The sequence below is a fragment of the Arvicanthis niloticus genome, chromosome 26, assembly GCF_011762505.2.
Source record: "Arvicanthis niloticus isolate mArvNil1 chromosome 26, mArvNil1.pat.X, whole genome shotgun sequence".
In the NCBI taxonomy this organism is placed as follows: domain Eukaryota; kingdom Metazoa; phylum Chordata; class Mammalia; order Rodentia; family Muridae; genus Arvicanthis; species Arvicanthis niloticus.
Genome location: NC_133434.1, coordinates 1,850,463 through 1,864,151, shown reverse-complemented (window position 1 = coordinate 1,864,151; position 13,689 = coordinate 1,850,463). Strand labels below are relative to the sequence as shown.

Here is a 13,689-nt window from a genome sequence, read left to right as displayed (position 1 = left end):
ACTATGACATTCTAGAGATGATAAAGCTATGAAGACAATGAAACCCTCAGTGTTGTGAAGGGTTTCCGAGAGAAAGGTACAAACGAGCACATGAATGGTGGTCTGTGCCATTGAATTTTCGTCCAAGCCCATGCTACACAGTACCCAGAGAGTAAAGTCCTCTGTAGACTATGGGCTTTGGGTGACATTGATATGTTACTATAGATTTGTCAGCTCTTAATTGCATGACTGTGGACTTCTTTCGAATGCCTTTTAAAAAGACTCCTTCCTGTACAATTCTTCATTTCTAAAATCAGAACTGCATGTAACACATAATTTGAAAATCCTAAATATGTTCTGATTTGCTGGGCAAAATTCTTAAAGACCTTACATGTTGAGCAGACATGTAAAACTAGAACGTTAAGGCTTTATTTTGTACATTTGTAATCTTCCCATTTCTGAGAAATATAAATAAAATAATAATTAGAATACTTTAGCTTAATAATATTATAAAGGAACAATACAAAAATCAAGGCAAAATCCTTCATTATACTGCTAACAATTTTAATTTGCTACTAACTTCTTATCTTAATTATCACTAACAAGTAATTACTAGGATTCAGTGATGCCAATTATCAGTAATTCTAGACAAGTCTGAGAAAAAGGATATATCTGCTATCCTTTCTGAGAGCACTCACTGCCCATTTTTTGGAATTCTTTTATTACAGGAAAGTTAATCTGAAAAATGACAGTTGCTATCAATTATAAAATTTCATAAAAAGAAAGAAACACAATCTAAATCATAGGCTAGACTATTCTCAATACAGAACCTGACTCAATTGTTCAACACCTGGGAGGAATAGTTTACTCATCTATGAAATGGAATACTACCCCATGACATAGAAGCTGTACGAAGTTTAAATTGAAAGGCTGGCAATCTGCCTACGTATTTTGTCCACACACAGATGCTCTCCAAATGTTAACACTCAATCCACTGTGGTAGTGACAGTGTTTGCTAAATGGACTGAGCTGAGCGGAGATGCATTTCTGTGGTGGAATGTCAAGCACGGGAACAGAGTACAGGAGATATTTTGAGACGGGGAGGCATTCCCTAGTAACCAACTGTCTGCTCTGTGACCGTGACACAAAAGAACCCTGAGATTACTGTAATACTTATACTTAATCTTCAGAAAAGATAAACTAATAAATCTGAATGAATTTTAGTTTCAGTGAAAATGTAGTTAGTATCTTTTAATAAGGATTATTAATGCCTGGGATGGAGATGGCTCAGCAGTTCTGAGTGCTCACTGCCCCTCCACACAACTGAAGTTTGATTCCCAGCACTCACATGGCAGCTGTGAACTGCTTGTAACTCCACTTTCAGGAAACCCCATACCCTCTGGCCTCTGTGTGCACCTGTGGGCATGTTATCAAATAAATTCATGTCAGCACACATGCATACACAGAAATAAGCACCTCACAAATCATTCTCAAAACCTGACCACATACTCAATCAAAAAGCAAGTCTCGGCACGTACAACGAAGTTGAAATAACCTCCTATAGCCTATCAGACCACATGGGTTAAAGCTGGATACCCACAACAGAAACAACAGAATGCCTACAAACTCATGGAAACCAACAACTCCCTACTGAACTACTTCAGAGTCAAAGCAGAAATAAGAAAGAAAGAAGACTTACTAGAATTCAATGAAAGTGAATGTACAACATACCCAAACTTATGGGACACAATGAAAGCAGTGCTAAGAGGAAAGTTCATAGCACTAAGTCCCTTCATAAATAAACTGGAGGGATCTCTTCTTACATGGAATTTAACAGCACACCCGAAATCTCTACAACAAAAAGAAGCAAACACACCCAAGAGGAGTAGACAGCAGGAAATACTCAAACTTAGAACTAAGATCAGTAAAATAGAAATACAGGAATCAATACAAAATATCAATGAAACAAATATTTGTTTCTTTGAGAAAAATCAACAAAATTGACAAACCCTTATCAAAACTAACTAAAAATCAGAGAAAAAATATCCAGATTAACAAAAAGAAATGGGGGACATAACAACAGACATCAAGGAAATCCAAAAAATCATTAGTTCATACTTCAAAACCTGTACTGCACAAAATCAGAAGACCTAGAAGAAATCGACACGTTTCTCAACAGAGCATTTACTGAAGTTAAGTCAAGATCAGAGAAACACTTTAAATAGACCTATAACCCCTAGAAAATAGAAACAGTCATTAGAATCTTCTAACCAGCTCTTTCCTTTTGGCTGCTGCCATGCCATTCAGATTAAGGAAAACCTCAAAATTCCAGGTTCATGTGAGCCATGGCTTCAGCTGCATAGGTAAGCACCACAGGTGCCCAGGACGATGCAGGACTGCTGGAAGCATGCATCACCACAGGATCAATTTCAACAAATACCATCCAGGTTACTTTGGGAAAGTTGGCATGGGACATTACCACTTAAAGAGGAATTAGAGCTTCTGTCCAACTGTCAACCTGGGTGAATTGTGGACACTGGTCAGCAAGTAGACACAGGTCAAGGCAGGAAAAAACAATCCCGGAGCTACTCCCATTGTTGAAGTGCAATGGGGCTACTACAAAGTTCTGGGGAAGGGCAAACTCCCTAAGCAACCTGTCATCGTGAAGGCCAAATTCTTCTGCAGAACAGCTGAAGATAAGATTAAGGGTGTTGGAGGTGCCTGTGTCTTGGTGGCTTGAAGTCACCCAGTGGGGATTAATTAAATGCTAACATTTTTTTTAAAGGCTTTTAACCAAAACAAGTCCAAGCACAGATGGTTTTAGTGCAGAATTCTACTAGACTTTCAAGGAAGTCCTAATACTAATAATACTGCTCAAATTATACCACAAAATAGAAACAGAAAGAACACCGCAAAATTCATCTTATGAGGCCACAGTCACCCTGATACCCAAACCACACAAAGATTCAACAAAGAAAAAAATCACAGACCAATTTTCTTCATGAACATTGATGCAAAAATACTCAATAAAATACTTGCAAACCGAATCCAAGAACATATCAAAAAGATCATCTATCATAATTGAGTAGGCTTCATCCCAGAGATGCAGTGATGACTCAAGATATAAATTTTTGTCAATGTAATCCACTAAATAAATAAACTGAAAGAAAAAAACTTACACATGATGATCTCATTAAATGCTGAAAAGGCCCTTGACAAAATCCACCATCACTTCATGACAATAGTCTTGGAGAGTTCAGGATACAATATAATAAAGGAAATTTACAGCAAGTCAATAGCTAACATCAAATTAAATGGAGAGAAACTCAAAGCAATTCCACTAAACTCAGGAACAAGACAAGGCTGTCCTCTCTCTCATATTCATATCCATATATATATACAAACACACACATACTCAATATATATATACTCTCTATATATGTACTCTCTCTATATACACACACACCCTCAATATAGTACCTGAAGTTCTAGATAGAGCAAAAAGACAACTAAAGGAGGTAAGGGGATAAAAATTGGAAAGGAAGAAGTCAACGTATCACTATTTGCAGATGATACAATAGTATCATACCATTAAGCAACCCCAAAAATGCTATTGGGGAACTTTTACAGCAGATAAACACCTTCAATAAAGTGGCAAGATACAAGATTGACTCAAAAAACTCAGTAGTGTTCCTATACACAAATGACAAACAGGCTGAGAAAAAAAATGGGGAACAATACCTTGCACAATAGCCACAAATAATCTAAAATATCTTGGAGTAACTCTAATCAAACAAGTGAAAGACCTATATGATAAAATCTTCACGGCTTTGAAGAAGAATTGGAGAAGATATTAGAAAATGAAAAGATGTCACATACTCATACTAAATATGGCTATCCTACCAAGAGCAATCTACAGATTCTATGCAGTCTCCATCCAAATTCCAACATGATTTTTTACAGACCTTGAGAGAACAATACTCAACTTCATGTGGAAAAAAAAAAATCAAGGATAGGTAAAACAATCCTGGAAAATAAAAGAACTTCTGGATGTATTACCATGCCTGATTTCAAGCTGTACTACAGAGCTGTGGTAATAAAAACCACATGGAGTTAGCATAAAAACAAACGGATTGTTCAACAGAATCAAACCAAGAGGTAAATCTGCACACCTATGGACATCTAAATTTTGATTTTAAAAAGCCAAAATTATACAATAGAAAAAAGAAAGCATCTTCAACAAATGGTGCTGGTCTAACTGGATGCCAGTATGTAGAGGAATATATATATATAAATCTATATCTATGACCTTGCACAAGTCCACATGGATCGAAGACCTAAACAAACAAACAAACAAAAACAGAATGCGACAGATAAGAAAGTGGGGCATAGCCTTAAACACATTGGCACAGGAGAAAACTTCCTGAACAGAACACAAATAGTACAGGCACTAAGATCAACAATTAATAAATGGGACCTCATGAAACTAAAAAGCTTGTGTAAGGCAAAGAACACCATCAGCAGGACAAAATGACAGCTCAGAGAATGGGAAAAGATTTTCACCAACCCCACATCTGACAGATGGCTAATATCCAAAATATATAAAGAACTCAAGAAACTAGATATCAACAAACTAATTCAATTTTTTTAAAAATGGGATATAGATCTAAACAGAGAATTATCAAAGGAGGAATATCAAATGGCCGAGAAACACTTAAAGAAATGTTCAACATCCTTAGTCATCAGGGAAATGCAAATCAAAATGACTTTTAGATTCCATCTTACACCTGTCAGAATGCTAAGATCCAAAACACAAGTGACAGCTCATGCTGGCGAGGATGTGAGCAAGGGGAACACTCCTACACTGCTAGTAGGCGTGCAAACCTGTACAGCCACTGTGGAAATCAATATGGCAGTTTCTCAGAAAACTAGGAATTGCTCTACCTCAAGGTCATTCCTGGGCATATACCTGAAGTACACCGTATCCTATCACAAAGACACCTGCTCAACTATGTTCATAGTAGCTTTATTCATAATAGCCAGAAACTGGAAATAATCTAGATGTCCCTCAATTGAAGAATGGATAAAAAAAAAATGTGGTACATTTACAAAATGGAGTACTACTCCAATGTTAAAAACAATGACATCAAGAAGTTTGCAGGCAAATAAATGAAATGAGAAAAAAAAAAATCATCCTAAGTGAGATAACCAGACCCAGAAAGACAAACGTGGTATGTACTCACTTGTAAGCTGCTATTAGCTATAAAGTAAAAGATAATCAAGCTATGGTCCACGGGCCCAGAGAGAGTAAGTAACAAGAAGTACTTCAGAGAGGACACAAGGATCTCCCTGGGAAGAAAAAAATAAATAGATTTCACAGATGGACTGGGAATGAATTGGGTTGGGAACAGGAGGGATCAGGGGAGGGAGGAGAATGCTGGGAAAAAGAACTGGAATTGAGAGGCGAGCTGGAAACCTACCTAGTACAGTGGAAACTCCACGGGACATACAAGAGTAACGCTAGGAATGACTGCTAGTGGTGAGGACACAAGGCCTGAACCTCCCATCGTCTTTAACCAGGCAAGGTGTCAAGTGGAGGGACTAGAACACCAACCCAGTCACCAAATCTTTGACCTACAGACTGCCCTATCTGAAAAGTGTTCTAGGACCAGAGCCTAGCAGAATCATCATCAAAGAGAACAGAGAGACTTCATCAAACAACTGATGGGAGCACCATAACCAAGCATTAGGCGGAGCTTAGGAAGTCCTGTAAGAGGGGAAGGAATGAAAGCGGAACCAGAAGGTTCAGGGACACCAGGGAAACAGGGCTCATAGAATCAAGTGACCAGGACTCATGGGGGATTTACAGAGATCAGGAAGCCTATGAGTCTGACCTAGGTCCTCTGCATATTGTATTAAGTCTGAGTAGCTTGGTGTGCTTATGGGAACCTTAAGCAGGAAATGGGGCTGTCCCTGATTCTTCTGCCTACTTGTGGGACCCTCTTCCTCCTACTACATTGCCTCTTCCAGCTTTGATGTGATGGTATGTGCCTGGTCTTATTGTAGGCTGTTATGCTGTGTTTGGTTGGTGTTTATGGGAGGACTGCTCTTTTCTGTGCAGAGAGTCAGGGTGGATCTGGGAGAAAAAGGAGGTTAGGGGAAAGATACTGGGGGAAGGAGAGGGCGAGAAAACTGTAGTCCAGGTGTAATATACGAGATAATTAAAAAAAAATAAGATAGATAGATAGATAGACCAATAAATAGAATTTTTAGTATCATCTACTCTAAAGCAATAGAATAATAACATATTACATACAATTACCCTTCAACCAAGGAAGCTATACTTTAGAAGAGACAAAACAGGATTTTCCATGAGGAAATGTTAGAATACGTATGTTTAAATTTGTTACTTTAAAACTGATACTGACTTGCTTAAGAATGTAATAATGAAAAAACAAAAGCTTTTATACCTAAACTGTTGCGGTAAATCTCCAATCCAAATAGGACCAGTCAATGAAAACACAACTCAACAATTATGAATATAACCTGCACGCCTAGATTGGGCAGATTCACCACTACACTACTCTATTCCCCAGCTATGAGACCCTTATAACTTGTGGGTTTTCCAAGTCAGCTTGTCCTTCCACCTCCTGCTCCTTGTCTTCCTCTTCAGTCGTCCTCCCTCCCCCCTTTCCCTCTCTCCCTCCCTTTTATTTCTCCACCTCCCCTTTTCTGCCCAATCACTGGCTCTAGCCTTTATTTTACAAAGTATGGTGGGCAGAAGGTTCAAATAGAAGTCACCTGTGTACAGATTCACTCCTCCACTGCAGCCCCTCCCAGGAAAGTAGAATTAGCATCAAAATACAAGGCTGGGGCTATCCACGGACAGTAAACAACACTGATATTATACCTACAAATGCTTCATTCCATGTAGTGGAACTATCTATACTTGATGTCTTTGTTTACTGAATTTTGACCTTTTAAAAGTTATTCAAAAAAAAGCAAAAAACAAAAAAACAAAAAAAAAAGTTATTCAACTTTCAACATAGAAGATAGTAAAGTTTTCTTCATATTTTCCCTAAAACTTTTCCAAGGTTATTATTCAGTTTTACAAACTTTAAAATAATTCAAGTTTGGGGTTTTTCTTAAGAAATGCAAGAAATAGACATAAAAGGAGCATCATTTTCAGAAGATGCCCCATCCTCAGAAATACACAAAGACAAGAGGACAGTGCTTCCTCTTCCAAGGTAGCTGGTGTGTTTGTTCACAAAAGATATGAAAAGATTTGAGAGGGAAGATCTTAGGCACACATTAGCTAAGGGAACTTCAGATGATGTTAGTAAGAGGAAAAGAGGACTAGGCGATCAATGGCCTCGTCTTCATAGCCTCTGGAAGTACTTTTCCTATGGTTAATACTCAGCAGACATTTGTTCACCTTATCAGCTAAATTAGATTTGTTTGACTGGTACCTGTTGTCTGTTGTACTTGCTTTGTGTCCATATTAGACAGTCCGCTAATATTTTTGTATCATGAAAGCTGTACTTTATCTACCTAAACCTGCACCCAGATACCCTGGGCTATCTTCCTTGAGGGCTCTAGAAGGTAACACGTGTCAGTTTGCATGTAGATGAGAGGGATGGAGAACACGTGTTCTGCTGCTATGTGACAAAACTTCTCCTAGGGAGTCACAACACAGACACATCTACTCACCCCAGACAGAGAGATTCCACAACAGACCAAAGTACAGATAACACCAAACTCCAGCTGGGTGAACCAATGAGTTTTATTGGTGCAGTAATGACTCAAAAACAGTTGCATAACCAAGGCCCACCCCAGGAGAGGTGACAGCTCACAAAGCTGGGAACCTAGAGCAGACTGCATAGTCTACAGACAGCTCAACAGGTTGGAGAGTTCTGTCCAGATCCATAAGTAGACATAAACACTCTTTCAAGCAGCTAGTCTGGTCTTAGAGTCTTCCTTAGAGCCTTTGTTCCTTTGAGAGTTTTGTTCCCCTCTGCCCACCCCATCCCCAAGTCTTTGTTCCATCATCACTTAAAAGACAGAATTGAGACCATCTACCTCACAGAGCTGTGGTAAGAGTTAAATAACATAGTATATGTCCTATGGCTGTAAGCACATAGCTCATCAAAAAATGCCAAATAAATTTTGGTTCATTCTGTTTGAAATACACAGTTTAAATTTCTAGACTCATAATTTTAAAAGAAATAAAAATTGTAAATGGCAGGCAAGATACATTTACAAGGTTCAAAGAAATTAGCATCACAACCTACAGAAAAGAAACATTTGTCCATTTAATTTGTTGCCATCTGAGCCAGCAAAACAAGAGAAAAATGTAAGACAACAGATCAAGAATTTTAAATAAATAAAAAGAACTTAAGGCTGGACAGATGGCTCACTGCCTGCTCATTCAGACTCCAGCACCCATGTAGCAGCATGCAACCATTTGTAACACAGGTCCTGGGGACTCAGACCCCTCTTGTGACCTCCAAGGGCAGCAGACATACATGTGATTCATTCAAAAGCATATAAAATCACTTATTTTAAGAAGAATTTTAATTATATATTGGTAAGATGTAGAAGTTAGCAGAGTTACAAAATGCATGGATGAATAGCTCCTGAAGCAGATTATATTGAGTCTTTGTTTCATTCCTGTCATTGAGGTAAAATACTCTTTACAAAAAGCAATTTAGGGCAGAAAGGGCTTTTTTAGCTCTCAATCCCAGGTTACAGTCCATCATAGCAGGGACAGCAGGGTAGCAGAAACTTAAAACAACTAGCCATACCACATCTACAGTTAGAGTAGAGAGGATGAATGCACGGTGCCTATTATCTAAGTCCTTTTCCCACTGACACTCTTACACAGTGTACTGCCCACGGTGGCCTAGGTCTTACCCACATCAATATACCTAATCAAGACAATTCCCAACAAATATGTGCACAGGGCAACCTGACATAGAGAATCCTCCACTGACACTCTTTCCCCAGGTGATTCTAGACTGTTTCAAGATGGACAATTATAACTAACAATCACAATGTGAACTGGCCATCTTATCTTACTGGAGACTAATAGATCTCTCCAATCTATTCTAGAATGAAAACTACAAGGAGGTAGATGGCAATCAGAAAGCTAAACTCTTCTGCAGCTCCAGCTAGGACTCCACAGAGCTCAGGACAGCCAGCCACTTTACTAGTGTGAGCCTCAGCTTCCTTCTTTGTGAGACTTCCAATTATTTTTTTTTTAAATATCTCATTTAATATAGTTTATGGCTGGCATATGTGGGGAGACTATTGAACTAAGCCATGGGAAGGCTTCAGTAATTACACACTGTGAGTCAAGGAAGAAATGAATGCCATCATTATCAAGTAGTAAATTATGACTCTGGTGTAATCAATACTATTAACAACTGATGCAAAGTGTTTTAGGCAATTTGACAGGATATTTACAACAAAGAAACTATTCAACATCTAGGTCAATAATACATGGAAGCAGAATCACATAACAATTATGCATCTGAAGTGTGGCTAATGATAAGAAAAGATGCTAAATGTCTTAGACTGCAGAGGAAAACTTCATTCCAGACATACAAACCATGTTTTATGGAAAAAGAACATGAGATTTCTATCCATCTATTAGTAATATTAGCTTAATAGAAAAATATTTAATATTTGCTCATAAAAATCAGCTTACCATTTCTCTTAATATGATCAAACTTCAAATCAGCAAAGGCCTATCTGAGAGTTTCCTGATTTTGCTTTTTTTTCTTCCTTCTCTTTTACCAGGTCCCATATATCACCTGATGCTAGCCATTCACATTCTGCCTCACAACCAAAAATAAATGTAATGTCCTGGTTTGAGCTACAAAAATCACCAAGATTAAACATTGGTGCATTCGCATGTGCTCCTGTGCATGTATGCATGTGTGTGTGCATGTGTACACACATGTGCTCAGTAAACTTTAAAAGTATACAGTCATGAACAGGTCTGGAGCAAAGGCCATTTTGGACCCAGTCTCAAATGCACAGGCTGCATCTGTGTCATCTATCCACTTAAGGGAAGAGTAAGAGATGGAGGTTCCAAACCCTTTAGTTTGTGTATCACTAAGTGTTTTCTGCTTCTATCCCCTAAAAGAGAAAAGGCATCAAATGCAAATGATCATGTCTTATCTATTATCAAAACACTGAAATAAAAAAGTACCTCTCCAAACAAAAGCATGTTATAAAACATTACACAGAACTTAGAACTGCACTGTTCCTCCCTGAAACTGTGATGACATGCAATAGAACACATCTTAATTATATACAAGCTGAACTGTATTCCCTAATCTACATTAATGCCTAAAACTAAAAGTACTTAATTTTAAAATTTCTTTTTAAAACCAAAACTAAAAATTTACATATTCCTCATATGATATGAGCAACAGAGTTTTCCAGACTTACTTTTAACTTCATGAACATGATTATTCTGTTTTTAAAAAAAATATAGAAATTCTGTATTTTCTCCCCAAAACTAAAAATTGTGTACAAAATAAAGTCTCCTTCTAAAACATTTGCTTTGGAATAACCAACTCACTAATGGGCAGCAGGCTCCATGAGTGTAGAACAAGTGTTGTGAGACATGCTCAGTGTTTGCTGGATGAAGGAATTACCAGTTTAAAATGGTGTATTTTAAATCTCATGATGAATAAACAAGTCAAGGTGAATAACATCACATGAACAGTCAAAAAACAGCAAGCTGCCAAACCGTGCACACATCTTGTTACACCATGCAGCAGCTGTTCTCAGTGCTGTGATCATTTAATACAGTTCCTATGTTTTTGTGACCCCAACCATAAAATTATTTCATTGTTACTTCATAACTGTAATTCTGCTACTGTTGTGAGTCCTAACATAAATATTTGATATGTAGGACATCTACGGGGCTGTGACCCACAGGTTGAGAACTGCTGCCACAAAGGCACTTGAGTCAGAGACAAATGGTCCCTTCTCTCATGACATGTGATCAACAACCCACTTATCTAATCTTGTACTCAAGGTTGTCTATTCAACGGAGTCTGTTCAGCTCCTGGCTTCCACTCTAGTGTCTAGAAGTCTATGAGCAGCTAAGAAGCACCATGTTTTAACACTGTCACTGTAACTCAGTACTCCAAAGCCTCAGGAATTTCTACATAGTACCAAGAAAATACACCAACTGTAATCTCAGTGATGCACTGCACAATGGCACTTACTTTTTAAAAGATAGCAATTTGTTTTGCTGCAATAGTTACTCATAATCCAAGTACATTTCAATAGAAGCGTCTTACTGCCAATTACAAGCCTTTAAGCAATGTGAGAAATATATTATAGTAAGCAGTTTAATGGTCAGTCACTCTCGACAATTAACTCTGTGTAGAGGGTGCAGCCTCACAATTACCTGACAGGCAATCTGCACGAGGTAGACCAGCTCTTTAGATTCACAGCCATTTTTCATTACTTCATTCTGTTCTTCTGATAGTGAAAGCTGTGTCACAGAAGAAAGGGACAAGCAAGTCATGATTCATGAATGATAATAAAGTAAACATACAGCAATACTTGAACCCTGACATCAAGCTAATGTGCCTTATAAGTCTATAGCTTAAAGCAGGTGAATGAAGAATTTAGAATTAAAGAGGAAAAAAAAACATTTTCATGAATTCCCTATGTGCCTGTTATCTAACTGGCACAACTGCATAAAAGCTTAAGTAAGATACTGTTACATAATCAGGTCTTCATTCCCTTTATTTATTATGCCCAAAAGCATTAAACTGCATACTGAGAGATTCCAAGACAAGTTTAAAAATACCCCAGACTACTGTAGGGGAAGCAAACTGGCTGCGCAGAGAATGGTTGAGCCTATATCCATGGTTAATTTCAGACTTAGCGTTTGGCTCTGAACATCGGGTTTTATTTTATTTGAATAAGCAGAATGCATGCAGAGACTGTAAGGTCTCACATGAAAAATACAGATGTATAGCTTCTATTGATGAATACAGAAAATTAGCAATACTGGGCCCACATGGGCAAGAGCTGAGAACGAATCATCTTTAGATGTGGTATAGAGCCAAAACAGTTGGCTACAGATTTGATTACTCTTTATCTTATGCCAGCATCAAGGCTACAAATTATCATCCATCATGCTACAAGCATGGTTATTTTTTCTGTACTCTATTTGTTTCAAGAGTTCATGTGGTACACCTGACTCCACTTTGGAAATGATATTACATCTATTCTGCAAAGAATGACCTTGTGTTGAAAAGTAACAGCAAGTAACATGTAATAATAATTTACTTATTTAGTGTCTCATCTGGAAAGGAGAAAGGGAAAGGGCATAACACTTATTCTCAAGTCACATGGCATTCAAGAAGTCCTTCACAAATGCCACGTGTGCTGAAAGAAGCACTCTGCTGACGAAGATACATCCTCTACATGAACAGCGAGCATCACAGGAAGTTATTTATTAAAAATCTTCAGATATTACAAAGGTACCCTGTTCAACAAGGTAAAAATGAATAACAGTTTCATAGCACAGTTGGAGTTTTCAAAAATTAAGTATTTAAGAAAGAAAAGAAGCCTAAGTAATTTCTGAAAGAGACAAGACTTTAAAGCAGGAGACAAACATGGACCTGGAGCCTGGCAGAGGTGCCACAGAATCAAGGAACTTCCTAAGACAGAACCGGGAGAAGTCAGCCAAATCCTGGGACTCTGCCACTAAAGTAACAAACTGCAGTTGCCAGGCACAGCAGCAGAGCTGACTGATGTCCAACCATTATCTGCTTCCCACAAGTATGAATCAAGGGTATGGAATCAACATTAAAGACTTAGGAAAAGCAGAGCGGGGAGTGGCCTATGCATAGTTGGGGGCTTCTCCAAGCAAGGATCTCTCTAGCCTAGAAGCATAGCGTTAAAAAGACAAGAAGGGCTAAGAAACACCCCACTGAGGCAATCAAGACACTCAACAGCTAAGACCACAGCAATGACACAGAAAAGCTGAAAGAGGCTAATGAAGACAGTCCATTCTGTTCCAGAGTATGACGCAGCTAGTCCACAGGGCTTGGGAAGGTTGGAATGGAAGGAACTCTCTGAGCTACAAAGCACAGGAAAACACTGGCAGCAAGTGGAAGGAGCAAAGAGCCCAGAAAGCAGACAGGGAGAGCACACACACTACACTCAAAGGACTGTGGCTTGGCAGTAAAGAACAGAGACAGCACCTCAGCAATCTTCCAGCTTCCTTGAAAGTAATCTCTAGGGTAGACTGTACCATCAAAATATTTAAAGGAACTAATGAGGAAGCTAGCGCTCTCTCTCTCTCTCTCTCTCTCGCTCTCTCTCTCTCTCTCTCTCTCTCTCCCTCCCTCCCTCCCTCCTCCCTCCCTCCCTCCCTCCCTCCCTCTCTCTCTCTCTCTCTCTCTCTCTCTCTCTGTTGGCTAACTTGCTAACTTTGGCTGTAAACTTAGCTGTATTTGGAATCAACTAAAAGTCAAGCTGCTGGTCATCTGGTCTTGACCAGATGATCTGAAGCAGGAAAGCTAAATGTGAGCTGCAGCTTCTGGTGGCAACCCAGATAAAAGGCTAGGAGAAAGGGAACTTTGCTTTTTGTCTGCTTACCCCAACTCTTGCTGACAAGGCCTACTACCCTAACGCTACAGCATTCCTTCTCCAATAAAAAAACCAACT

General features: G+C 38.6%; 1 protein-coding gene and 1 pseudogene across 2 annotated transcripts in view; one reads left to right on the top strand and one right to left on the bottom strand.

The window, feature by feature from the left end:
* Arhgap32 (Rho GTPase activating protein 32) overlaps window positions 1-13,689 on the bottom strand; it is a 230,203-nt gene that overhangs the window by 89,525 nt on the left and 126,989 nt on the right. For both annotated transcript variants that reach the window (XM_076924591.1, XM_076924592.1), the window contains one exon: window positions 11,411-11,497. In XM_076924591.1, coding sequence (XP_076780706.1) covers window positions 11,411-11,497 — 87 coding nt within the window. The remainder of the gene's footprint in view (window positions 1-11,410; window positions 11,498-13,689) is intronic.
* LOC143438931 (large ribosomal subunit protein uL15 pseudogene) lies at window positions 2,276-2,719 on the top strand (annotated as a pseudogene).